Source organism: Numida meleagris, chromosome 3 (genome assembly GCF_002078875.1).
Source record: "Numida meleagris isolate 19003 breed g44 Domestic line chromosome 3, NumMel1.0, whole genome shotgun sequence".
NCBI classification, from domain to species: Eukaryota; Metazoa; Chordata; class Aves; order Galliformes; family Numididae; genus Numida; species Numida meleagris.
Window position 1 is genome coordinate 88,789,388 of NC_034411.1, and position 27,990 is coordinate 88,817,377.

The 27,990-nt window shown below is 40.5% G+C and overlaps 1 protein-coding gene across 3 annotated transcripts; it reads right to left on the bottom strand.

Annotated features, from left to right (window-relative positions):
* FBXO9 (F-box protein 9) lies at positions 2,371 to 27,981 on the bottom strand. Of its 3 annotated transcripts, XM_021391248.1 has the most exons (14): positions 27,664 to 27,981; positions 24,726 to 24,803; positions 23,696 to 23,854; positions 23,017 to 23,074; positions 21,239 to 21,338; positions 19,927 to 20,057; positions 17,280 to 17,394; positions 15,919 to 16,037; positions 15,438 to 15,528; positions 14,358 to 14,453; positions 13,516 to 13,609; positions 12,811 to 12,965; positions 11,688 to 11,836; positions 2,371 to 4,512 (listed from the first exon to the last, which is right to left on the bottom strand). In XM_021391248.1, the coding sequence occupies exons 1-13, from the start codon at positions 27,664 to 27,666 to the stop codon at positions 11,728 to 11,730; spliced, it is 1,308 nt and encodes a 435-aa protein (XP_021246923.1). In that variant the 5' UTR covers positions 27,667 to 27,981; the 3' UTR covers positions 2,371 to 4,512; positions 11,688 to 11,727. The 3 variants fall into 3 exon arrangements, with proteins under 3 accessions (XP_021246923.1, XP_021246924.1, XP_021246921.1); XM_021391249.1 differs by lacking the exon at positions 2,371 to 4,512 and having other exon boundaries at positions 10,443 to 11,836; positions 24,726 to 24,799; XM_021391246.1 differs by lacking the exon at positions 2,371 to 4,512 and having other exon boundaries at positions 10,443 to 11,836.

Here is a 27,990-nt window from a genome sequence, read left to right on the forward strand (position 1 = left end):
GGAAACGGCTTTAAACTGGAAGAGGGTAGATTTAGGCTAGATATTAGGAAGAAATTCTTTACTGTGAGGGTGGTGAGACACTGGAACAGATTGCCATGTGAGGTTGTGGGTGCCCTCAACCTGGAGGCATTCAAGGCCAGGCTGGATGGGGCTTTGAGCAACCTGGTCTAGTGGGAGGTGTCCCTGCCTGTAGCAGAGGGGTTGGGACTAGATGGTCTCAAAAATCCCTTCCAACCCAAACCATTCTGACTCCATGATTTGTCTTTTTTTTTTTTTTTTCTGCTTGTTTTCAGCTTTTTAGATTCCATCTTTCTTTCTCTCTTTCTCTCTTTCTTTTTCTTTCTTTCCTTCTTTTTCTTTTTTTTTTTTTAAGGACTTGGGAATACATCAGATATAGGAAAACTGCTCTCATTATGAAGGGTGGAGTTTAGAGACATTTACAAGACCAGAAAAAATATATTTATAGTATGTTTCGAAATGCTTGTGAAACAAAGGATGTGTAGTGAATTTTTTATGTGGAAAAATCTAAATGTAGATCACAAAAGGACAGCCCACTGTCATACGCAAGGGTCAGTTCACCAAACTATGCCAATGCCATGCCAATCCCAAATTCTGTGCATTTTTTATGCTCCTTTGGATCAGTGTCTCAGAGAAGAAACGTCAAGGGTGTGAACATCCCCCACCCCTAAGACAGCAAAAGGGAAAATGATGAGAGCTATAAGCACTAGTGCTCCAAGAAGTGAGATGCAGGAGGGGCAGACAGATCCCTTGGGGCTGCATGTCCCATAGCTGAGATTCCTCTGTGGCTGCCCAACCAGCCGCACCAGGACCGACCCTGCCTGACATATGTCTCGCCTTTCCCCCACATTCCTTACATTGTGCAGCCCCTCCTCATGATCCCGTGCACCCAGGCTCCAGGGTCATACCTCACTTTTGGGGGGACAGCTGGCCCCCCATTTGTGCAGCATTGACTGCACCCAGCATGTTTCCAAATTAAATGTGTTTCAGGCTCAGGGATAAAATGCCTTTTGAAAAGAAGGGAAATGAGACACAGGATGACCATGTGATTTTCCTCAGGTTAAATAAGCACAGAAAGGCCTTCCAGACTTGCACACTGCCAAGGTCAGTTTGACCATTCCACGTTGTTGCACTGATTTCTGTGCTGGCAGCAGCTCCCTCCATTTCTGATACAATAACATGCTGGATCAGTATGGTGCCACATTTATAACTGTTTGGCTCAGAATATGAAGACACATGTTCCAGGTTTCGTCTTTGCAATAAGGACTTTTTGCAATATATTTAGAATGTATGAAAAGAAATGCCTTTCGCTCCCTGCTGTAACCCTCTGTTAAGAACTTGTAAAGTTTTGTGCTCAGCTGTGAGCAATGACAGGAATCAGAGGTGAAAGATAGCACTAGGTACATTTTATCCTGCAATTTGAAGAAACTGTCATGAACACTGAGCCAGTTGTACTGCCAAGGCTGTGTGAATATCACTGCATGGCACGAATGGACTACACTCTTCTTTCCCAAGGTCCCAGCTCTGGAAGCCCTGCCTCCAGTATTCTTTGGAAGCAGTCCCAGTGCTTGCTTCAAAGCAGATATTTTGATCTACCATGGCTCTTCTGAGGCCACCAGATACCCTGTAGCAAAGTTACTCAGAATGATACACATAGGCAAGCTATGTCTCACAAAAATATAGTATTTCTTGTGTTGTTTTTTTTGTTGTTTGTCTTCGGTTTTGGGTTGGTGCTGGGTTTTTTGTTTTTGTGAGGTTTTGTAACCATGCAGAATTTAAAGATGAAATATAGGCATATAATCAGATAACAATAAAAGGCAGCAACCGGACACCTCCAATTCTTAATGTTGTTGCCCTGAGAATATCACTGTAAGGGAGGGAAATGCTTCTGTATCAATCACACTAACAGGGAAAGGGGAATGCTGAAGAGGGATTTGACCCACATCTCCCAAGCCCTGGGTACAGTCCCTGCGCAGTTTCTTTCAGCCTTCTCTAACTTTGCAAGTGAAAAAAATTATAGACTGAATACAATCAGATATTTTCATTTTTAACCACTGATGATACAAAATCTCCTCTTTTTTTTATTAGGAGACTGAGGCTATAAACTATGTGCAAAATAATGGGCTGCTTTCTAAAATATGCTCCTAAATGCATTCTCTCTGATTTAAAAAAAAACAAATGCGGAGTAAGCTTTGTGGGATACAATTCAAGTAATTTCATCAACTATTTTCTTTCTTCTTGGCCTCTGTGAAGGGTACTACCCTGTGCATCTGGTACTCATGGAAATTCTGCTCTGCTTCCCCTTGATGTCATCACTTGAGGCTTTTTAAGTAAGTAGTTATGACCAAGGAGTTAGAATGGAACCACATAATCTTTTACTTTACCACAAGCAAAATGTAGAAGTGGCCCCATGGTGGGACTCCGCAGGAGGGCAGGAAAGGTGGAGAAGGATGAGAAGGTGGTGCAGTCTATTTAAGAGGAAAAAGTGAAGGAACTCTGATGACGTCCAATTATAAATAGATGCAATCAGCAATCAAAGCAGAGCATGAGTAGGATATTAATGTTGCGCATCTAAATACCCTAAACAGTTTGAAGCTGGCTCTTGTGCAATGTCCTGATTCAACACAGTGTCTTCTCCCAGAGCTGCTGCAGTTCCCAGGCTCCACGGGGTTTTGTCTTCAGCAAAGTAAATTTCAACACTGCTCACCTTCAGGAGCAAGGAAGCATTGCCTTCAGTGCAGGATAACAAGTCTATGGGTCCTGGTAGGATGCTCCTATGGGTCCTGGTGAACACCGAGTTGAACATGAGACAGCAATGCATCCACATGCCCAAAAAAGTGATATTCAAAGGCCATGTGGACATGTTCCTGGGCCCACTGCTCTGGGTGTCCCTAAGTACAAGTTGGACCAGATAATCTCAAGAGATCCCTTCCAACTTCAGCTGTTCTGTGATTCTAGGAACATTTAATATCCAGTGTAGCTCTTCTCAAGTCAGGCAGTTGCCTTCTCCTCATTGGGTGCTTGAGTTTGTGAGTGACGGGATGACCTCCTGGATGGCAAGCAATTCTTGAGGCACAGACAGGCCCTTCAGAAAGCAGGGCAAGCCAGGAAGGCCTTTGATCAGCTTTTCACACTGTGTTCATTCCTTCTGTTTTGAGTTAGTAAATGAAGAGCCAAAACTGGCTGGGAGGGCTTGTCTCTGATTAGAGTGCTCTTCATTTCTCAAAACCAGTTATGCCAAGATTTGAACTGCAGCTCTTCACGTCATCTGGCAATCATACCATCACTGATGTGACTTTAGTCCTCTGTTATCAACGCCAGCTCCTCGGCCATGGCCTTGAACAGAGCAGGGCCTGTGGAGGCAGAGGTTTTCCCTCAAGGTCAAGTGAAGTGTGTTCTGGTTTTATATCCATTTTATAGCTCTTTCCTGTAAAACTAATGCTTTCCCAAAAAGATCCCTTCTGGGTGGCAAGGGACCCCTTCAGTGTTTCTAACTGGTTGGTCTCTCTGATCCCCTATTCCAGTAAGAGAAGAAAACCTCATTAAGCAGCAACAAGCTTCAAGTTCTTCTAAATAGATACTTTAAAACATCATCTGTTGGCGCTTGCATCAGAACTGTATAACTGGTCAAATTTATTTTGAAATTGGTCAGCAAGTTCAAGAGTTATTAATGGGAGCCATCAGACTGACAGGGAGATGGCTAAATATCAATCTGCATTCACATGGCTGGGGATCCAAGCACATCTTTTACCAGTTCACTGAAGAGTGATTGCAGCACAGACAACACTGCTGCAGCAAGTAGCTGTCATTGTCCGGATAAACTTCGTAACATGGTCTTTTAAAAACAAAACAGCCTCTCCATTTCCATGATGGCTATAGCTTTTCCAACTCCTGTTCCATCTTAGTCCTGTTGATAGCTGAGCGCATATTTACAGCAAGGGAGTAAAAAAAGCTTTAACTGAAATCCTTGCTCAGGTTGTTTTCCAGAAACGCTACCATCACAGCACTGCAAATGGCAAAGTGGCATTACAAGCAGCAGTCAGTTGAAAAAAGTGACTGGGAAAACTATCAAGGAAACGAATGTAATTTTTAAGCGCCGAAGCTGTGATCCAGAAAGTCCTGATTTACTTTACCCTAACAATGCAGGCTGTTTGCTCATAGTAGGAGCAGAGTTGTAGGAATTTGAGACTAGCAGCACCAAACTCACAGTTCCTGGACACAATCAGCAGCAGCTGTATAACCACAGCATAACTCTCCTTCAGATTCAGAGGCAGAAGTTGTTGTGTGTCTGGATCTTGTCTATTAAAAGAGTCAAGCCTGCTTCCAGGCCTGGGCTTCAGGAAAGCTCTGAAGCATAACAAGAGAAAGCTGAGCTCACACACATCTTCTTGAGAGCCAACATCACCTCTGTCTGCAAAGTGGGTGGCTTGGGCATGGGCACAGCGAGGGTCACCAGCTGGGTGTTCTCTGAACACATCTGTAACACAAGGACTCCTGGAAAAAAAAAAAGGGGGGGGGGGGGAGGGGTAATCAGAACTGCTGCTATGCCACAGCTCAGAGATCACACACTGACCAGCAGCACATCCCATTGCGAATGCTATGCTCCAGTGAGGGCTGGTAATCACGTGCTATGATCCACTGTATGATTTGGGTCTCACAACCGCCTTTCTAAATTAGAGTCGCTGGAAAGGAAAGAAGAAAAACTTGATTCAGGGCTTTGCACATACCCAGACAAATACTCACCTTATCGTCAGATTGCTTTTTGCTGTAGTTTTTCAGGTTCTACAGACCTTGTTTTTTTATGTGAAATTTTTAAAAAGACACACTCCTTCGCAAGGGAGCAGGTTCCACATGAAACAGCTGGCAACTGTTTTGTCAGTTGCTACGAAAGTTGTCACCCCCGCTCCCAGCTCCTTCCCCTTTATTGGCACTGGGAAGTGCAGCTGACTTTAATATCTGTACGTTTATTTTCCCCACACTTTACTTTCCAGATCACCATCTGTCTAGACACTGTCAATTACTGATGCATGTACTCAAGGTGAGTTTAAGGGTACTCAGTGTTTTCTTCCCCGCGTAATTAAATTTCCAGGCAGTACTGAACCAACCCACTATATTCATATTCGTCATTTCAGGCAGACATCACGTTATCCAAAACAAATGAAAGACCTTTACATTGATTTTTACTGAAAACAAAGTGCAGAAGTTTTGGGAAGTACCCTAAACTTCAGAGGTCTTCTGGAAGGTTTCATAGCAGGAGCTGTCTTTGCCTTGGATATCCCCCACCTAAAAAATGCTAAGTTGGGGGCAAGAAGGATTCACTGACATGGGCTGTGAATTAATGCTACATTACATACTACTGAGAAGAAATGGAAAAGCTTTTGAGGAGCAGTCAGACTAACAATACCCATCCCTATACAAACCTGTACAAGGAAAGATTTGGCTTTACTGGAAAAAAAGCATTTACGTTCAGTTTAAATACAGTTTTTACTAAGTATCTCCTGGTGCAGCTAGACCCCCCCACACATTACTTACCAAGCACAGGTCAGCAGCCCCCAGAGGTGCAGAGGCAGCCCTGCAGGCACTGCTGCAGATGTCGGGTAGCCCGGGACTGAGCATTCAGCCTGCACATCACGGCACAGTGCTAGAGAGATTCAGCTCTGTCTATAGTTTGATCTCCAACACTGATGCCCTTGAAGTAGGCATAGCCACTAGCATAGATCAGATAAGAAAATAACCCTAAACCCAATATAGGAAAACTGCAACTGATTATTAGTTTCATATATGTTTATCAAATTTCCCTTACATTATGCAAATTTGTGCCTTTTCCTCAAAAGTAAGACCCTGAATCCCACCACTCCCAAGCTGCCTGCTCCCCTAGTTCTTTAAAACCAGTCGCTTTGTTTGCATTACCTCAGTTCAAGTTAGGAGGTAAGGATACTGGATTTTAGGGAAAAGAGGAGAAAGAGGTCCAGTTTTTTTGTGTTTTTTTTTCCTTTCTTTCTTTCTTTTTTTAACTGCAACTGCCAGCTGTATCAGAGATTCTACCACCTCTGTAAACATATCTTAATAGGCAAGTAAACCTAGTTTCTTAACAAGATAGGAAGGAGCATCCTGCATTCCTGTGGCAGTGAGACACCTCACAGCACTGTCTTTAAAAACACAAGAAGGGACTGGTGCCTTTTGCTTCTGAACACAGCAGGTGCTGCAGCATCCAAGTCCGGGGGAGATCTGCACTGAGGATATACGCACTCCTGCAGGCAGTTCATGGGTTCAGCTGTCTCCTGTTCCATTCACGTAGAATCATTAAGGTTGGAAAAGACCTCTAAGATCACCTAGTCCAACATCCTGGCCCATGCATAACAGTTTTATAGGGTTTCTGCAGAGACATTCAGCCCTCCTTGTTAAAGCTGTTCAAGAGCACATAGGTTCGTAATGCATACTTTAGGGCAGAATGAGCAACCCCTCAGCCAAAAGCATGTCTGACTGAGCTAAGGAGTGAGGGCTCCCAGCTTTGCCCTAGGAAACTGGAGGCCTGAACAGATGCTTACAGAGCACATCAGTGATGGAGACTATGATTGCTGCTTTGGACGTATATGCTCCCCAAGCAGCTGTGCTGAAACTGCATTTCTCTACAGCACACCATCTTTCATCATAGAATCATAGAATCACAAGGTTGGAAAAGACCTACAGGATCATCTAGTCCAACTATCCTCCTATCACCATTACTACCCACTGAGCTACTAAATCATATCTTGTGGCACTTCATCCAGACGCCTCTTGAACGCCACCAGAGATGGTGACTCCACCACGTCCCTGGGCAGGCCATTCCAGCGCCTGATCACTCTTTGAGAGAAAAAGTTTTTCCTTATATCTAATCTAAATCTCCCCTGGTGCAACTTGTGGCCATTTCCTTGGGTCGTATTTGTTGTCTGGGAAAATAGGCCGACCCCCCTCCTCATCACAACCTCCCTTCAGGAAGTTGTAGAGTGCTCTGCGGTCTCCCCTGAGCCTCCTTCAGACTAACTTATCCCAGCTCCCTCAGCCGCTCCTCATAAGGCCTGTGCTCCAGACCCCTCACCAGTTTCATTGCCCTTCTCTGGACACGTTCCAGGACCTCAATGTTTTTCTTGTAGTGAGGGGCCCAGAACTGGACACAGTACTCGAGGTGTGGCCTCACCAGAGCTGAGTACAGGGAGATGATTACCTCCCTGCGCCCACGGGCAACACTATTTCTAATGCAGGCCAGGATGCCATTGGCCTTCTGGCCACCTGGGCACACTGCTGGCTCATGTTCAACCAAGCATCAACCAACACCCTCAGGTCCCTTTCCTCTTCACAGTCTTCCAGCACTCTGCCCCAAACCTGTAGCGCTGCATGGTGTTATTGTGCCCAAAGTGCAGGACCTGGCTCTTGACCTTGTTGAGCCTCATCCAATTCACCTCAGCCCAGCAATCCAGCCTATCCAGATCCCTCTGAAGGGCCTCCCTACCCTCAGGCAGATCGACACTACCTCCCAACTTGGTGTCATCTGCAAACTTAGTGAGGGTACACTCAATCCCCTCATCTAGGTCATCAATAAAGATATTAAACAAGATTCTAGTACCAACCCCTGGGGGATACCACTTGTAATGGGATCCCAGCTGGACTTAACTCCGTTAACTACTACCCATCGTATCAGGATGTTCTCATTTAGCACGTTGGCTGCTTCAGATCTCATTTGGAAACTGTTCTCCTGGAAGCAAACTTGGACCCTGAAACTCCACTCAGATTCAGACACTTAGAAGCCCACTGAAGAGCAAGCTTTCCTGTATTATCTCCATTCCGTTGTTTTATCATGGGCATCTGACTGGCAGAAACTTAAGGAGCTGAATGCCCGGTGGGCTAAACCTACAGCTTGTTGCATTTTCTGTTTTCTTTTTCCTGGAATGTCCTAAACTTTTAAAGCACAAATGGAAACTCTCAACTGTGGCATGCCACCTAATGGCAAAACAGCTTAATTCTCCTGCATGCGTAGCAGTAAACACAGATCAGAAAGCTGCATCCCAAAGCTTGTCTTTGTTACTGAGCTTCAGCAACCTGCACAGTACCGCTACTCTGGGGGCAAGAAAAAAGAATTCATTTGCAAAAATGAACAAAAACTAGATCAGGAAGAATTTTCATTCATTCAGAAAAAGAATGTGTGAAGGAATGTCTACTCATCTTGGCTTTCCATACTGAAGAATCATTTAATTTGACGGGATTTACAAGTCTTAATTTTCTTAGCACTGCAACTTACCCAGCTATTCCTCACAGAACATTCTGACGCTAAATTAGCAGATGTGTTACAGTCAGAAGACACTGGAGTACCTGCAGCTGGTGAGGGAGGAAGGCTGTAAATCCTGAAATATGTAGGAACATTATTTGCATTTCATATATTTTGTCTACCTATACCCAGGGTGTGTGTTTCACAAAAAAACAACACTATATTGTAATTTTACAGTCTGTTTCTTACTGCCTTGAGCAATGGTCACACAGCAGTATCTGGACCTGTTCAAATGGGCTACATCACCAGAGCTCAAATATGTTTTAGCTAAGAGAAAGTGCCATTTTTATGCATCTCCAAAATTCCCATTCAGTAGCAGATTCTATCTTCTCTTCCAAATCCAATGTCATCAAGGACTAGTGGTTTTAAACACTATTCTAAGGAAACAGGAGATAAACTCTGGGGAAAAAAAATAGATGTGGGGCAAAGCATTAATTGTTTCTTTCAAGAAAACCATTATGCAGGTCATGTTACCAAGAAAACTTCCTTCTCATCATCACATAAAGAACAGAGCTTGACCCCAGACTGAATGAAATTCAAACGGAAGCCTTAGTATCTGTAATGTGGAGAAATCAAAGTAATACATACAGCAGTACATTTCTGCAGTCCAAACTGTTCTGAAGATGTATTTAAGCTTTTACATTGTTTCCTTTATTTAATGAAAAACCTCACGTGCTTCTGAAATTCTGACTGGGCTGGCTCAAGCCTACTGAGACGATCAGGAGCTGAGCTCAGCATCTGGAACGTGTCTACAGCTGGTCATTTGCTTTGAGCACTGAGTCACAGTCTCTAGTTCTCTTCACCATCTACAGGCCAACATTACACACAGGGTTAACCGGTGCTCATCTCAGATTAGACCAAGTCAAATTAGCATAATATTTGGTCATCTGAGCATCTTCTCTCTCCTCTGACAAATGGAAGGAAGGTAACAAGTGGACATGTAACAACAAAAACAACAAAAACCTCTTGGGAAAAAGCACTGCAGAGGTATATATGTACACACACCTGATTCTTTCATGAGTCTAAATAGCTAAGGACAACTTACCAGCAGTAAACCAGTTATACCAACCAGTGTCTTTCTATAGTAATTAAATGGACAATAAAAGTCAGTTGTAAAAACACAGAGCCACCAGCTATCAAAGCCTTCGACTATTACAAATTCCTACATGGAATGAAGAAATAGTAAGTTCTCACTTACTTCTTTGCTGAAACTAGTACTGTTTTAATAGTTGCATGTGAACAGACAGTAATAGCATCTGCTGACAGTAAACCATTTCAAGAGACAAAGTAGCTTGACTTTCTCATATTGCTAAACATAAAAGAAGCAGCATATTAGTCATAGCTAGGTCTCAACAGGAAGGTCATGTAACTTTCCTGGAGAATAAGTATTTCATATAATGTTAATCATTGCCTGATGCTTTCACTGAACCTACACCTCAATTTATAATAATCTCAACTCGTAGCAGGACATTAGATTGTTTTTTTTTTTGTTGTTTTTTTTTTCCTTCCTTGGCCATATGTTTGAATATGTTTGAAATACACGCTAGGCACAAAGGAAAAACTAACCAGAAGCTCAGAAGTCTTGGTATAAAGAGTGCTTTGAACTGACATGATAGCTCAGTTACATTAAATCTGGTTCCTGGACAAAATTAATAGTCAGTATAATCTTCTGATTCTTGTCACAAAAGCTTTTGACATCTCTCAGCAGGAAGAATTTGACCTTCATCATCATCAACAAAAGTGGAACTAACATCTCTTCCTGTTCACAAACTTGTCAATATTTTGTTACTTATCTACAAAACGCAAAGCTGACATTCTTTTGCAATCATTTCCCACTCAACACTGAGAATAAAATACACTAAATTAATTGTTCTGTTGCATGAAGTAATAGTGCAGCTGCAGCCTAACTACAGTCCAAGGGCATAGGCCAAACAAGGGTTGTATGCAGAGTCTTACTAGACAAGCTAGAAAAAGCAAACAGTTTTAGTTACAAGCACCCTTACCCAGAACTCAGGTATCTGACAGCATCTCTGCAGGTAGTTCACACATGGCAACTCCTAAGTAATCATTTACTGTACGAAAATAATGACTTCTTGACAAAATAAGAAATTGCAAGGGACCGTGTGTTCCAAATCACTTTTTATTGATGTATTTTTAATTGTGTAACTCCTTGCAAAGATACACTTTATAAATTACGGAACAAGTCTAGTACTTCCCACAGCTCTTTCACACTTTAGTCCTCAAGTCCAGGTCAGTATTTTGAAATGAGATGTTCAAAGGTAAATGATGCAAAATGGCTTTAAAAAAACTACACTAAAAAGCTTCAATTCTTTCAGAATCCAATACACATATGATAATAAGCAGTATAACAGTGTCTGCACTAAACCCCAAGCAATATATGCAGGAGAAGCAGCATACAGTACCTGCACCAAATCTCAAGGTACACTTCATGATTAGCAGTACACAGCACCTGAACATCTACAGCAGCCTCAAGATTTATCTTAGTACAACAAATGCTCGAAGGACTTACAGCATCTGCAGCAAGGTTAGATGAAGGGTTATAACACATTACAAACAAGTTCAAACAAGCCCTGCCTGCTCGTGCAGTCAGACATTGCCAATGCACAAGCAGCACACACAAGCATTTTACCATTGCACTGTGACACTTCTCAAGAAGAGTCGTGTGCCCTGCCAACTCATCCTACACTACAAGAAAACAACTCACGGCCCACATCCTTCTCCTTTTTATGTTCATGTTGTTGAGAAGGTAGACTCCACCAATTTGGTATCAAGATCAAATTACTTTTATGATCAACTGGCATCACTGCATTGGTGGGGATGTACCTCCGCATTTAAATGTTATACTTCATGACTGCTTGCCCTTGATTGTTTTTTCTTAAGGTTGATGTTGATATAATGCCAGATCTTGAAGGCAAACAAAATTAATTTAATTTAAAGAGAACATTTATTTGAAGTTACTTTAAGTCACACAGTTTAACAAATATAAGACAACTTTCCCCCATTCACATTTCAAGCCTTCACCCAAGACCACAAACACTGTCCCATGGACAATGAGAGTTTCCTATGGCAATTCCTTTTGGACAGACCAATGTCCAGGCAGATGAAGACTCACATTTTAAGCAGACTGATTTATAAAATCTGTTTAAAAAAAATAAAAACTTTGTTACCAAATTCTTGTCACAAAGTAAAGGCGTTTAATACTTCAAAGCTCATCTCAGAACAAAACCCCAGCCAAACAACCAAAGAGAACGATAATGCCTTCAAAAAAAAAAAAAAACCAACCCTGGAATTTTAAAATGCTCCAAATATATACACATTTATAACTTAAGTGCTCATCGGCTACAACCTTTTATTCATGCATGACTTGTGAGAGGAAAAGGTGTTTCTTAGAGCGGCTTTTCTGAAAATGCTGTATAACTCTTCACTCGTGCAAAGAACAAAGGGGTGTACATTTTGTCAATGTCGAAAGTAGTAACTGCTGTCTCACCGGTCGATCTGCAAAGAGCACAGTGAAAGTTAAATCAGACACAAGCTGCTGTTTAACTCCCTCAGTTATGAAGTCACGATCCACAGTACAGCATGTGCAGCAAACTACAGCTGGAATGTAAGCATCTTTCATGCCACCTCATTCCGAAATCAAACTAAAGTTGGCTAGACCATACCATGCAGAATACACTTCTACGCAAACTTTAATAACAAGGAAATCACCTTCCTCTTTCTGCTTTTATTACTAGCTCTGAAACTTGAAATAGTGCAGGATATCACTGGAGCCATCATATCTTAAAATAACATATCCCCTTTCATTTGTTTCAGTTAGAACCAAGAATTCAAAATACAGAGAAGTTTTTGCTCTCACTTTGTATGTTTACAGAGAAGAAACAACCAAAAAAAAAAAACCCACAAATATTTCTGAACATCAGTAACAGGAAGCACATGTCCTTCTAGCTGTGTTTCATACTCATGTTTATTCTAGTTTCAAAAGGACACCAACACACTAACAGGTAAAGCAGAACCTGAACAAGACACTGCACTGCTTACACAGTGGGTGCAGAGACTCACCTAATGATATCTTCTAAAGCATTTCTACACATTCACAGAGGAGAAGCAGACCTTACCGAATATTTGTTTTCTACACCCTTATACTAACATCATATTGAAGCCATTCAACCCTGACTCCATCTTGATATCTTTTCAACATTGCATAAATCCTTTAAATGGCTAAAATACTGCAATTCTACTACTTAGTATACTTCCCGTACCGTTAGAAAAAAAGTTAATAAAACCTTGGGATTTCTTAAAGTTCATAAGAATTTATCAATTCAAGACGAGTTACTCTTCCCAGGACGTTTTCTTAAAGCCTCATCAGTCTCACGGTAATATATTTCCTAAACTTAGCACTGGACAAATTCCTGTCACATGTATTTCTACAAATAAGTATCCCTCTTCGATCCTATTCTGGATTTACTTACTTGTAAGTTATGTGACAAGAATGATGTATCCAAACAAGTTTGTTGAACCTCTGGCGCCCACTGGAGCACAACTGAAGTCCTACATGAAAACTATGTTCTGTCTCCTGTACTGGAACACGACGGAAATACCTATATTTGTGGAAGTCAACCGGTTTCTGCAAAAAGAAAAAAAGTTTTGAGATGTAGAAAGAACACGAGGTGCAACTATTTATCATCAGGACTAAGGAAGTATGATGTCAGATTGTTAAACCCTCAAAAGTAAGTGCTGGTTTTCCTTGAAAATACATCAGTTTAGATACTGATGATAGAAGTTTTCACAGAAAGGTAAGGATGGAGGACATCACCCAATTATGCAAACTCATTGTAAAGTATGGTAACACTTCTAACTCATTTATTTTTGTTTAAAGCTATGGAATATAAACGCAACCAAAAATTGATTTCAGAAAGTGACCTCTTCCACCCTTCCCTCCTGTTTGTTAGAAGCTACCTAATAGAAACACCGACAATATTTAAGCCTAAGGGGGAAGAACCACTGCTGAAAAGTGAACTGAATATCAATCTGTCTTCATAATAACTGTAAAAGATTTGAAGGGAAAAAAAAAAGTGGGATAAATCCCCATATTCCCCTTAAAATATTCAGATTGAGAAAAACCTTACTAAAAAGCCCTCTTAAATTATTTTTCTCTAATCTATTTTGGAACCTACCTCTTCTTTTTTCTTCATTATTACAGCAAATACTTTGGTTTGATTGTCTGTTTCCTGGGAAAGGCGATAGTGACCAAGCAAGATTGCATCCATTCTGAAAGGTTAAGAGCAGAACAGTATCAAGGCCAAAGATGTTTGCTGTCCAAAAACTCCTCTACTTACAACACAAATATCAGAAATGGAAAGAAGAATGTGTAACATAATCAAGGAAACATTTTTATTTGCAGTCAGTAAATACCAGGCTTACTGATGTTAGGAAATGATGAAAACATTTTGGAAAGATGCTTTTAAAATTTTCATACATAGAACTAACTAATCTTTACTGTTCTATCTTCCCAGCTGTTAAATATTTTCAGATTTCTGGTGAGCAGCTCAAGCCTGTTTTGAAGTACCCATCTGTTTTTTTTTTTTTTTCCAATTCATGCAACCATCAACAAGAAATCAAGCCATAATTTAGTCAAATCCCACCAAAGCCTTTCCTTTCCTCCACAGAGTCAAGGAAGTACAAGAAAGCAAGTAATAACGAAATAGTATCTTTAAAAGTACCTATGTTGTTAGATCAGTGGCTTCAGTATTCTTCCATCTACTTCTTTTCTAAGCTTAAAAACAAATAGCCTGAAAGGAAATCTAACTACAATACCAGAACTACAAAATGAAGGATATCTTGGCATGAAGATCAAAACTTTTTGCAGTTCTCAATAGTTCTCATACAACAAGAAGATTGTTACAGTTTTATTCTCATTTTGCTAAGCACACATACAGAATCAGAGACAAAAGCAAACAGAAATTGCCAGGCGAAAGCAATGGGAAAACTGTACAAATCTGTATTTTATTTCATTAACCTTGTATTTTTAGTCCGTAAGCGAGGAACAATAGATTGCGGATCTTCAGGCGTCGTAAGCATCATAACTTGACCATCTGGAAAGAACCTCAAATACCTGAAAAAATAAAATTACACAATATAAATATAGATTTGTTTATTTTAAATCACAGAGTGTAGCACAGAAGAATATAAAACTTTACAGGAAATCGGATTTGAAAGCTTATTTCTTCATACAATACAGCAGAAGAGATCAGAAAAAAACATAGCTTGGAAGGTTAAAAGATCGAGGTATGAAGAAGTGTGCAAAAAGACGAGTTCTGGAGTTTTGCCACTTCTCAATAAAGCAAACAGGCTACGCTGAATCAAACCTGACCTCAAATAAGTGTCTCCATTCCCAGCATGCTTTAAGACAACTGTGATAAAATCTCAATTACAATGTTAGTACTGAATGGACAATGTCATAAGGTCTTTTTCAGGTTCCAGGATCTGATCAATTTTTACAGTACTCAGATACCACCTTGATGTTTATGACATTCTATAAATGTCCAAGAGAGTCAGCAACTTCTACTAACAGTTTCCAGCCTCAGAAGGGACAGCAGAACGGCACAGTAAGCCTGGTGAGCAGCAGGATGAAGGACAACAGAAAAACAGCCAGAGGAACAAATGGCAAGGTATTTACAGCACACTGAGAAAGCCCAGCCTCTTGATTACTTACAACTGGTTACAAAAGAGTTAAAAAATAATTCTTGTATAATCATTTGTTTTCCCTTTCCTAAAAAGAATTATTATTTCAGAAATTTAAAGCAAAAAAAAATCTTGGGAAAGAAATCTGTGGATAAGTTATAGTGTTGTTATTGTTTAATTCTTATTCACAAGAAACAGTAAAACTAAAGATGAAATACGTTTCTAAACTCATCTCTAATTATTGCAATAAATCCTATTTCTTAAGACCTATTCTCAAAATATTTATATATAGCTTTACACAGAGTAATTTCCCACTGGAGTTTACAGGCTGGTTAATGTTTGCGATACCAAGGGCTGGATTTCAAGAACTTAAGAGAGAGAAACATTTCACTCACTCATTGTACTACAGTTCTACCTGTAATATTCCACTTGGTGCCACGCTCTATAGAAACCATCAAGAGATTGTTCTCCTTGGCGTATGTATGTTGTCTTGCTGATATATACACCTATAGAAATGAAGAAAATAAGTATAAGAACAAAAATGAAGTACACACAATTCTTAAGATTAAAAAATGATAATCCAAAACTTCTCAGTTTATTTTAGTTACTTAAATACACAAAAGTTTTTATTTTAGTCCCCTAGAGAGTCATCTTTACAGATTCAAAAGCCCACAGAATCACAGAATGGTTAAGGTTGGCAGGGACCTCTGGAGGTCACCTGGTCCAAACCCCATGCTCAAGCAGCAACACCTAGAGCAGGTTGCCCAGGATCACAACCAAGCAGCCTCGCTAAATTCAAAATAGGTCGAACAACCTCATAAACACAAAACCCATCTGACTGCTTCTGTCACAGTTACACGCAGTAACAAAAATTTGTTTCCAGAAGTACACCTCACCATCAAATCGAACACGAGGCCTTTCCAAAAACATTTCCCTCCAGGAGGAATACGGAACAAGTTTATTGCAGCTCCTGCCCCATACTTTCAAACAGACTTGATGCCAGATTTCAGGATCTCTGGAAAAAAAGAGGGAAAAAAGCAGAATTTGTAACTCAAAACTTTCCTTTTCTTTTACATATCAGAGCAACAAACTCCTTTATTCATTTGAATGCAACTTAAATAAACCTTCTTGAGCTTCTGTTGCTCACACTATAGCATAACTTGGAATCATTAATTGCCTGAATCCTTGAGCTCTTAAAGCCATTTCCTCCTCCTTGTGAAATCCAAGAACACAATGTGATTTTCAGCCAAGTACTCAACACTTGAGCAGCCTGGCATTTCTCTGTGTGGCAAGATGAGGGTTACAACTCAAGAAGCACTATTTTGGAGATTCTGCAACTTTTTCCAAGTAAGGCAGAATAAACAGGATTTTGAGCATCTTTTACTACGGTGAAGTCAAGTACATAGGTTGTCCTGAATATAAGGCCTTTTATTTATTTCCATGGGAACCACAGCAGCACAATAACACTATTTGATAGAGCAAATTCTCAGCTACAAAACTTTTTTTTCCAGCGCTGTCACCGCCATTAGCTATGCATTTTTGCCAGTGATGAACAGCAGCCTGCATGCTACGCTAGTAAGTATCTTCTTGGCCATCTTGAATGTGGCTTGTCTTTCACGTCACTGTTGTCAGTGCTGAAACACACCACCCATCACCTCACTGTGCTCACATCTACTGCTTGACCTCCATCAACGTTCAACAAGCATCGATGAATGTCAATGAGTGCAATTTTTTCCTCATGGAGGAATTCTATGACACACCTTTGCCTCATAGGCACTGCCATGTCAGACACCATTCTGTCATACTGTCCCGCTGCCACCATCTGTCACACGGCAACAAAATGGAACAGGATATTGGCAGGAAGGTTCAGCCTCTACTGCCATACTACCAACACCTGCCTCTGACGTCAAGGGTCAACACAACATCCAAAATAAGAGGCATTGCTTTCAGAGCAGCCCTTGTAAGATACTGATTACTGACATGCTCTAAAGCTGGTGAGCGCTGCGAGGAACATAACATAGGACTTTCCTTGGGAAGAAAAAGCATTAACACAGTCCTACACATAAGCGGCCTGAATGCAAAACCAATAAAAACACAATGACAACCCCATTCCTCCAATACAGAAAATTTTGTTGTATGGATTTAACATCCACCTCTGCATTACAGTCTACAGAGTCTTGTGCATAAAAAAAACAAATTATTTTTATCTTTCTTAGAACAGAGAGAAGCTTCACTCTAGGTAACTTATTTACGATACCTGGCACAAATGTAAAATCCTCGACAAACAAGAGATAATTGCTCTAATGATCTCAGGTCCAAGTCACTCGAAACCACCCATCGGAAAATGTACATTAATACCTCCAGAGGCAACGCTGCAAATAGAATAGAATTTCTTGTTAGATGCTGATGCGTAAATCAATAGCTTATCTATAATTCAGTAACTGATGTTTTGACTTTCCACACACAAAAAACCCTACTTTTCCACACACTATTCAGATGCCAAGGAAGCTATCAAAAATATCTTTAATAAGGAAATAATTACGCATTAGAAAAAAGTAACAAAGAGAATGAAAAAAATATCAAGAGTTAAGTGCATTATGTAAAACAATAGGATAAAACATATCTGTAGTCTAATGCTATAACTGTAAGGTGTCACACCAAGAACTCCACAGACACATCATACATACAGTGTCCATAAATCTGTGTTTTCTTCAAACTGACCTAAGGTGTAACACTATAGTACATGCTGTACTTCTGTATGACAGGCTCAGATCAGGTTTAGTATTGGACAGAAAATCCCAAGAACAACCTATCCACTGTGAAATATGTATTATTCCACTCTATATTTTGTGGTACATGTCGAATGATCAAAAATGTTATTGCTGTGTTTAAAAACTTTTTAAAAAATGTAATACAAGATAATGACAGTGCCATCGTCAAAGCTTCAAAAGATCATATGATACTTTTCCTAGAATTATAAGCTCAGTGAGAATGCCCTAGGAAATGAAGCCAAAATTCTCTCTCATAACTTTCTGCCTCCCTGAGTTTTCTGTATTTCGGTTGTATAGAATTTTGTATACCAATCTTCTATCATCAGGAATTACACTTCACTTACTTTCAACAAGTGCTGCTTTCTGGAGCCTATGGCTTGACCTGTAATACCACATCCACAAAAGACTCAATGACTCTACTCAGTATAACCACTTTAAGATCAAATGAAGAAAAGAATAGCTGAAGCACAAAAGTACATTAAACAGTAACCAGCTGTAAATACCACAGTAGAGACCGCAGTTGAATAAAATTTTGACTTCTAGTGTAAATACAAGCTTATTACAACAAGAAAATGTATTTCTGCACTCCCAGAAGTCCAAGGAGACTGTTTTTGCTACAAAAATTGATAAAACCAAGTTTCATATTTAAGAACACTGACATGATTAAAAAATGACACCTCATTTGGGCAACAGTTTTTGTATTCATTTAATACACATCCCCTCATTTTATGAATCTGAATTAATTATATGTTTCACTACGGAACGCTCACAAATTTGCAGTATTGCTACTATTTCCTATCATTAAATTCATGATCCACGGTCTTCTGGTGAAGAATGGTAAGTTCTAAGCTCTACCCATGCAACAACATCAGAAACCAACATACAATGTAAAGTCACTCCCCAATGAATAAACTAACCTCCCTTCACTATTTCTGTAATACAGCAGAGGACTAAACCTGTCCTGTACTGAAGTTAACCAGTATTACAAGGTTATGAGTGCTAATAAAATGTAAAACATAATGGAAGAAAGGGAATTCGTTGCTTTAAATATGTTGCTTCATGTTTTGATTCCCATTTGACTGCTGAAATCTGTGACTACTGTACTGCTGTGCTGATCAACATGGATCTCTCCAGCCTACTAGCTTCTGCAGCAGATATCACAATTTTAACAGTTTTCACTGTACCATGAAACATAGATAAGTGAGATAATGCAACACAGGACTGTCAGGAAGGGAAACAGTAAAACCAGAAAGAGATGAAGACTGATGCTAAAAAATGACATGTCCTGAGATCATTTTATAGTAATGGCCTACAATACCTTGACTTTACTCACAAAAAAAGGAAAACTGTGTTCCCAAGCATGTAGTGCCACACTGGTTAGAAATAAGAAATGCCATTTTATGTTTTGACTTAAACAGATTGGTATATTTATTTTTCTTCCTTAAGCAGAACAGATTTCCAAGAGCAACTGATAACTGTGGGTGCAAAATGCATATGTTTTGGAGGCATCTGATTTTAAGACAGTTCATAATTTATACACACGCTCTACAATTTACATCTCGTAAGGGAGTCTCACGATGACAATCCTGTAGTTGAAGCACTGAAAATCATTAACCTTCAAAAACCTTTCTAACTGTTATGTGGTTTTGCTGAAGCTGAAAACATTTGCTGTAAAGAATCTGATACAGAGCCAGATATAAAAAATACAAAACACACAAACGCATATCCCTTCACAAAATAACTGTCTCTTTCTTACACTTTACAATCACAATAAATAAGGTCAAACTAAAACAAATGAACAAAGGAAATCCACAAACCAGTAAACAAGTTCAGTATGTCAAAGTAGAAAAAACTTACTGAAGTACGTTTGTTTCTAGAAGTTATTACTTAAGCAATACTCTTTCTTAATCCCCAAAAAACTATATTAGAAGCACTATGTAAAAAAAGCTGTGGGATTAAGACAAATTTTTCATGCGTTGTTTCACATCTAACTATGAAAGTAAGTAAAGAGATGCTGTGTTCGTTTATTTAAAAATATCTTCAGAATGAAATAGATAGATGTTTTTCAAGAAGTCAGTGAAACATCCCCAAAATTTCTTCCTCTGAACATTTCCAGTCCACCTTAACTCATACCTGAAATATGGGTCTGGTTGACATCAAGCTCAGGCTGACAAAGTTTGACAGAAGATTCCTGAAGGGTTAACTGTTGCTGGAAATCTGACAGGAGATCAGCCATTTTGCCATCCTCTTCATTATCCTCAACACTAGAAAAGGGGAATGCCAACACTGTGATATTGGACAAAACGTAACAACAAATGTCCTTACCTTGGCATCAATCTGCTGTCTTCAATATTAAAGCCATCTTATCTTATCACATAATAAAACAGTACAGCAATCCTTTCAAGTTCATTTAGATTTTGCTGGAACCCATCTGAGAGTGTCCACGGTGGTGTTGCATTGATAGTTGGACTTGATCTTAGAGATCTTTTTCAACCTTAATGATTCTATGATAGTAACAGCTTCTTTTTTCCCCTCGTTTAATTTCAGTTCCAGACTCTTTTTGGATTTGAGAGTTCACAGTTCCTCTTTTAAGCCAAGTCACTGAAGAACTGCTGGATCCCATGAAAAGACAAATCCTATTCTTTAATTTGTCTAACATAAGCCATATGCAGGAAATAAATTATTATCATTGATGGACTGTTATATTTAGTAATACCTCTCCCATTGTAAAGTACTGCAAACTACTAAAAATTATTTATTTATTTCTACTGCTTTAGTCGCTGAAGAGTGACCCCTAGTGGTTTTTACCAGTAAGGAAAAATTTCTTTTGGGAAAACTAAAAAAAAAAAAAAAAAGTTGGCAAAAAGTAAAGTCAACAGATTTAAAATATTTCAGGAGGGAGCAAAAGATGGCCAGAATAGAAAAATTATGCTTACTACTCATCCATAAACTTGAAGGATTACAAAGATAACATTACTACATTCAAAAAATATGTATATCTACATGTAATTTGTGTATCATAGCATAATCCTTTAAAAGAAGTAGGTTTGCCTGCAGCAAGTAACCACAAACCTTACAATTCTCCTCAATCTCATAAAAAAAAAAAAAAACAAAAAACACTTTCCTTCCCCTGTCTTGGGACACAGACTTGCTCAGTGATCTTCCAGTCACTTTTTAAATATCTACACTAAACAAGCTTAATAGAATGAGCTGAGAATATAAAGGCCCACCAGTAACAAGGAGACATACCAACGGGTTTTAAAATGTGTAGGGGAGGAAATTAGGTCCGGGCCTGTTGTAACTAAATCCATACTAAGATGTTAAACTGAAACTTTCCTTTATTTTGAAGACTAAGACACAGAGTCCCAGTGGCTACAGGGCATCCTATAAATTTTTTCAGGTCTCAATAGTCTTACGTACTCAGTTAGTAAATTTTCATACTTACCACCTCTTTCCAACTCCATCACTATCTGGGGACCGTGTATAGGCAATCTTAAACTCTATGTCAGGGACAAGCTGCATGGCTAGACGATAAAACTTGATGGCTGAAAACAAAAGGTGTAGCATTTAAACAAGACCGATGCCTATACCTGCTTATCAAAGCAAAGATTTTATCAGAGATGACTTGAACCAAAAGTGCTAAAAAAAAAAAAAGTGGAAAACTCCTTTGTGCAAGTCCCAACTGATTGGATTTAAATTCAGTACAGAAGAGAAGCAAACCAAACACTGTCAAAACAAAAAACTTCATATACTTTTTCAGAATAAAGATCTCACATATGTTTCAGCTTTTACAAATTTACCTTAACTGTTAGGAAAAAAAACATCAGTGGTGGAGTATGCAAAATTTTACAGCAAAATGGTACCAAGTCTTGATTTCGTTTGTTGCGCAGGACTTACAGTTTTTCCAGGAAACAAAACAGATTTTAGGCACTAATGTCTTAAATAATCAAAAGGAACGTGAAAAAGAGTCCAAAAGAAGATGCAGGTGTAAGTTACATATCCATTACACTGCAGACACCTCAGCTCTACGTAACATTACAACAGTAAAATAGCAAAAAATACTGCTGCACGCTTAAAAAACTACAACAGATACAAACCAAATGTGACTGTGGTACAATCATGTAAACTAGAGAAGGCACAGGAGCAAGCCACTCAGAACACTGAGTATGAGGAAGCTGACTGGGGGAAAGCAGCCTGTTCAAGAAGTTATGCAGCTAACAAAACACAATGGCATGCAAGAGAAAAACTGACAGGTGGGGCTTCACCCAGCACTCAGAGAAAGCACGTCTGCCTTTAGCACTCCAAAGATACTATAAAAACTGAGTACAGGAATAGGCAAAGGAAAAACACTGGTAAAATACTGGTATTAAGATCATGTATGTATTTACGTGTCTTTTTGTATTCCCACATGCTGATTCCCAACCTGTGGCTGGATGACTATTCTCCTTCAGTTTCGACCTCTCGGCACCAAATTAACAGTGAGTTTGGTTACGCTACAGAGTCTGAGAAGCCTGAGTTTGGGGCAAATAAGCATTCTTATTTCCTTGAGCACACGTCAGTGCTGCTGACTGACAAGTGGCAGCCTTTGGCTGGTGAGGATGAGGAATACCAGCAGCCTCAGCTGAGCAAGCTGGTCTCAACTTCAGCATCTGATCTCACAGCCAGGCCTGCAATGCACTTGAACGTGGAAGAAAATGCTTCACATGACTGCCTCACAAATGTCAGCTATCAGCAGATTTCAGAAGCAGGCTTAAAATGTCACTGGGTTCTGGTGAACTGGGCCAGGTCAGCAAATAGAAGTGTGGTCTGGGAACAGATGTCCCAGCGCACACTCAGAAAGATATCCATGTCTAGTGTAGGACCTTGTCACTAAGGTCTCATAAGGATGTATGTGTAGGAACAGTTTTGTTTCTTTATTCCACAAATGAAATTCAACTGAGAAAGAGGGTGTTAAATTCCGTGCAATTCTGTTACATTTCGAAATACTCTCACATTTTGTCAGAAAGCTAGAAATTCTTTCCTTGAACACCCTTTAGCTTCACTTTGACCTTAGATCTGTGATATAATGACTCCTTTGGTACCTAGTTTGTTTGCTTATCCAAACAACTGAGCTCTCAAATTACAGTTAGCCTTCAGTTCAAGATCACTGTTACCATGCAGTTTTGTACATAAATTAGACTGTTACTCTGCAGTAAGGGCATTCACTGCAGACTTCTGTATTACCTTCATAAAGGGCCCCATTTTGTTCTTCTTCCACTGCCTTCAGGAAAAGTTCTTTTGCCTGCACAATTACACAGAACACTTCTTAAGTTCATTACAAATACAAGTGCAGCATCCTTTGCTTAGAATTATTTTCATCTTACATACTGTATTCTACAAATAAGATGAATTAAATACATCCATTGGCATTAATAAAATGTCAGGACATATTCAAGTGCAAACAAATTCCCAAACAACAATCTCTCCATGTGATTTTTTTTAAAAGAAGAAGAAGATCCGAACAAGTTAAAAAAAATTAAGAAGCACTATCAACCCAGATCACAGAATGATGCTGGAGGTGTAAGAAGAGTATAAAATTATCAGAATTCTAATTCTAACAGGATCACAGTACTCCCATTATGACACGTCGTCTGCAAGGTTGTATTCTTTTCAGTAGTTTGATTCCCTTAAAACAGGGGTTTGACTTTCAACTATGACAATGCCTTGCAAAGCCTCGTAGCTTTGCAAAAACAGAGAGCTATGCACTCCAAAAGGAACTGAGGAGATGGAAAGAAGTAAAAAAATAGCCTACGCTAAACCCCTTAGAAAATCTTAAAAATAAACATGATTACTGAAATACAACTAAAAAGATTAGGAGAAAATGCAGCACAGCACTGGGCCAGAAAACATGTATTTTTTGTACCTTTTCCTCTTTTGCTATCTCCTGTTTCCCTCTGGTATCTACAGACTTTACTCCAGGTCCTCTCGATGATGTTCTGCATGGCAGAGGTTCCAACCCACTAGAACTTACACCTGGGGCAAGCTCAAACATCCACTGAGCTCTGAACATCTGGAGCTCTGCCTAAAAAAATCCATCACGTTCGGATTTAGTATCACATAATCAGACAGTAGGCCTTCCAAGCAGAGGTGATATAATACGAACCCAAAAGAGAATTTCAAAATTATGCTTTATACTTACAAGTCTTAACATGGTTTCAGTGACTGTAGTCATGGAGAATTAACCATCGTTCTGTATACTTTTTTTTTTTTTTTTTTTTAAGTACACATGTATTTGTTCAATATCATTCAATATTATAAACGTCTTTATCTGGACTGTCCACCTCAGAGGAAAAGCTCTTGACAGTAAAATTTAGAATTTAGCTAATTTTTGTACATAAGCATACTAAACTTCATGAAAATCAAGGCTATCATTTAGAATAAAGCGGATCTGAGGCCTTACTCTCCTTTCTCTTTTTAAAATGAAGTATTATGCTCCGTGAAAGAAGACAAAACATCTTTGCCATGTTTTTTTTTTTCAGTACCTTTGAAGTTATGCTTTAAATGTTGCAATTGTCAAGGCTGCTGGAGAACAACTACATAGAAAGCAAGTAATGTAAGATGTGCTTTTCTATCAGACTGCTTTTATCAACCTTCTGCTCCAGAACAAAGTGACAAATTAAACCTGATTTTAATCCATGCAGAAATTGCTGTCTGGTTTCTACAGTTCTTCAAAGAAATTCCAAATCTGACAGAAACTTCCATCTGTACAGATAACTTACAACTGACTCGCACTCTTGGAACACAACGCAAAATTCAACTATTTCACTTTTGGGGGGCAGGGAGATTAAAAACGTCAGATCAACAAATACATGGTAACCAAATGAGCATAAGCATCACAGTTTAAATCACAGCAGTGCTATGTTTGCAATGAAACACTAGCATACAAGACATACCTGAAGGTTTGCTTCACCAGATCTTTCATTGTCATCAGTTCTTACCAAATCAGAGTAACAATCTTCTTCAGCTTCTGCCTAGTAGAGAATGGTCCAATGTGGTTACACAGTCCGCACAAGTCCCAGCAGAACTTTCATAATGCACAGCCACTACAGACACCCATTAGAAAAAAAACCACACCACCACACAACAACCAACACCTCCTTCCTGCTCCCATCCCACCCGCTCATGCCCACCAATCAGTCTTAACTGATGATTAAACTTCATCTTAAATTAACTGGTGTTGTCTGCACTTCCCTGTTAACCCAATGAAATGTTCTGCACTTCAGCCATATCAACCCAATACAGACTAGTTACGTTAAGACACGCGTACATCAGCACACCGACACAATACCCAACTAAGAACACCCAGGGCTCAAGACACAGCACCAAAGCTTTAGTACTAAACAGTAGTAGTGTGCTGCATGTAAGAAATTAAAGATTAATCACTATCTTCTCATTGTAAAGGTAACCAATAGTTTTGATTTGTTTAGTATTTAGGAAAGAATGAAAAGATACTGCTCAGAGAAAAAAACAGCTATTTTATGAAAATCGTGGGACACTATGGGTAATCTCAAAAAAATCACATATGAAAATATACAGAAGCCACCTTACTGTAAAAGCAGCGAAGAAGCTAACACGAGAGTGTGACAGCTGGTTTTGTTTACAATACTGCTATGAGATAAGTTAAACAAGTCAGACTCGAAATAAGACCTTCAACCTAACAAGGGCCTTGTTAAAATTAAACAAGTTCTAAGCGTCAGTGACAAAGCCACCACCAAAAACAAACCCTAACACCAAAGATTTTTCAGAGGAGGAAAGAGATAAACAGCAATGTTCCAAAGCACCAGAAGAGTTACAACTGAGCTAGTAAGTAACTTTGAATTTGACTGCAGGCAGCTCATGCTATAGGATTTTGAGCTGTCCTGTCGCCACAGTACTGCAGCACACAGGGATTACATCTATGCTGGACAGAGACAGCCAGATAACAAGTTAGCTCTGAAACTGCTGTCTGGTAAGGGCACTACTGTGGCACTGTGGTGACACAAGGAAGGCCGACTTCTGCCTGCACAGTGCGGATATAAGGCTTCTGGTGCATGGCTGAGTTATGCCCAGTCAGCTCTCAGCCTGGGCTCCACAAGTCTGGTTTTATCTGCAAAATGCAGAGCCTGGTAGAGCTATTTCTAAACCAAATCAACATGCCATCTTCCAGTGCATAAAGGCGCACCCACTAAAAGCTTTAACCTATAAAGCCTGTACATAAATTTCAAACCAAGCTGCGGTAAGAATTGGAATGACCTAGGTTTGAAGCTGGCTGAAGTCTACCTAGCACTCACAGACTTCGTTCCAGTAACTGTTCAGGAATCCTGATTTCCTTCCCCTGGTCTCTGCTCCAGCCAACCTATGTCTTCTCTGCTGCAGAGTCAAAAACTTGTTGTGGTTCTGCACCAACTGCTTCCAAATATCATTAAATGTTCTTCAAAACTTCAATGTGCTCTCACTCCAAACAAAAAAAATACAACAGAGTCCTAGAGCAAAGTCTAACAGGTCTGGGCATTACAAAGCTAGTTATAACCAAAATTTGACTTTCATCCTTACTTCCTCTATGCTGAGTTTATACGCAAGCTCAAGTCTCAAATGAAAGGTTTGTCTTCAGGGAGCAGTGGCAGCACAAGCAACAATTCCTCCACACTTACCAGTAAAGCAATTAGTTCACATAGGCACTGCATGTTTAACTGGTCTGTACTAAAAACCTCTCTGCTATTTATTTGATCTTCAAAACCTCTACACTTTTGCTAATACAAATGAATAAACACGCACAGGCAACTCCTGAGATCATACATAAGGCAGGCTTCAATCTGTAGAACTTGGCTCCTTCTGCCCTTTCTGACAAAACGTAAGCTACAGTTCCAGCTTCTGAAGTTCACAGAATACCATACTGTAGCTACTGCTTAGTTAAAAAATTCCATCCTCTTCATCTTTATGCCACCTGCCTTCCTTCTGCAACTTGCCAGCTGTCACATCTAACAGTGAGCGACTGTATCCTGCTTAAAAGGTGAGCCATCCTCATTCTATGCAGATCAGCTCAAGTGATTCTTCCACGAGAAAAGTGGTAGCAAATCAAGCAACCAAAAGGTCAATGTGGAAGCAGCAAATGTCTGAGCTAGACAGCGACCTCTAAAAATAAGTCAGCTGAGCCTGTTTGGTTCCAATTTGTTTGCAAAGCTTTAGAAAACGCTTGCAAAACATGAGACCAGCTTTTTTTGCACAGGTCAGTTTTAACTCTTGCAGTCATTAATTGTGTGCTGTTTTCCTCGGAGCTCAACAGCCATTTCCTAAGGACTCAACGCTACGCTCAGTATTTCAGATCCTCGTTTCAGCAAAGCGAAGCTGAGATCAGAACCGGCTCAGCGCTGACTGCCGCGGCGGATGGGGCCGCACGGCAGTTGTACGCGTCCATCCCAGAGATGACACTGCAAAACAGGTCTGACGGCTGGCTGACTTCTAAGAGATCGAGGAAGTAACTCAATTTTTCTCTCAGCGTTGTCAAACGAACGCTATATTCAAAAGTAAGTTTTAGTCACAGCGGTAAGGAGTTTTAAGAGCTCCTGAGTGACACCAAAGGGTTCTGACGGACCTCGAGGGCTGAGGCTGCGATCGCTGACACCTAAGCTCACGCAAACGCGCTGTCAGAAGGGCGGTACCGAACCGGGCACCGCCGCGACGCTAAACCACAAACGCAGCACAAGGAGCCCAGGCGGCACCGGGGCACAGGACGGGGAAGGCAGGGCACCTCCAGGCGGCGCGGCCATCGGCTCAGCCGGGCGGGCCGGGCAGCACCAGCGGCGGGCCGGGCCGCTCCCCGCTCCCGCCCGCCCGCGGCCCCCGCCCGCTCACCATGCTGCCAGCGCTCGGGCGGCGCCGTCCCGTCCCGGGGGCCTTCGTCCCCCCCCTCTCGGCCCGCGCGTCGTCCCCGAGGGGGAAATTAGCAGAGTTCTCGGTCGGAGAAGCGCACCACGCAGCGGGAGTAACTGCGGGCCCGGCGTACGGCAGCCATCTTCCCGGCGAGTGAGGGGCAGGCGGGGCGCGAGCAGCGGAGACGGGCGGACAGACAAACCCGCGGAGCCAGAGCGCCGCCCGACGCGCGGGCCGCTGCGAGGCGCCGGCCGCGGGCTGGGACCACCCGCCCCGCTGGGCGCACCACGCCCCCCGCGCCTCTCCCGA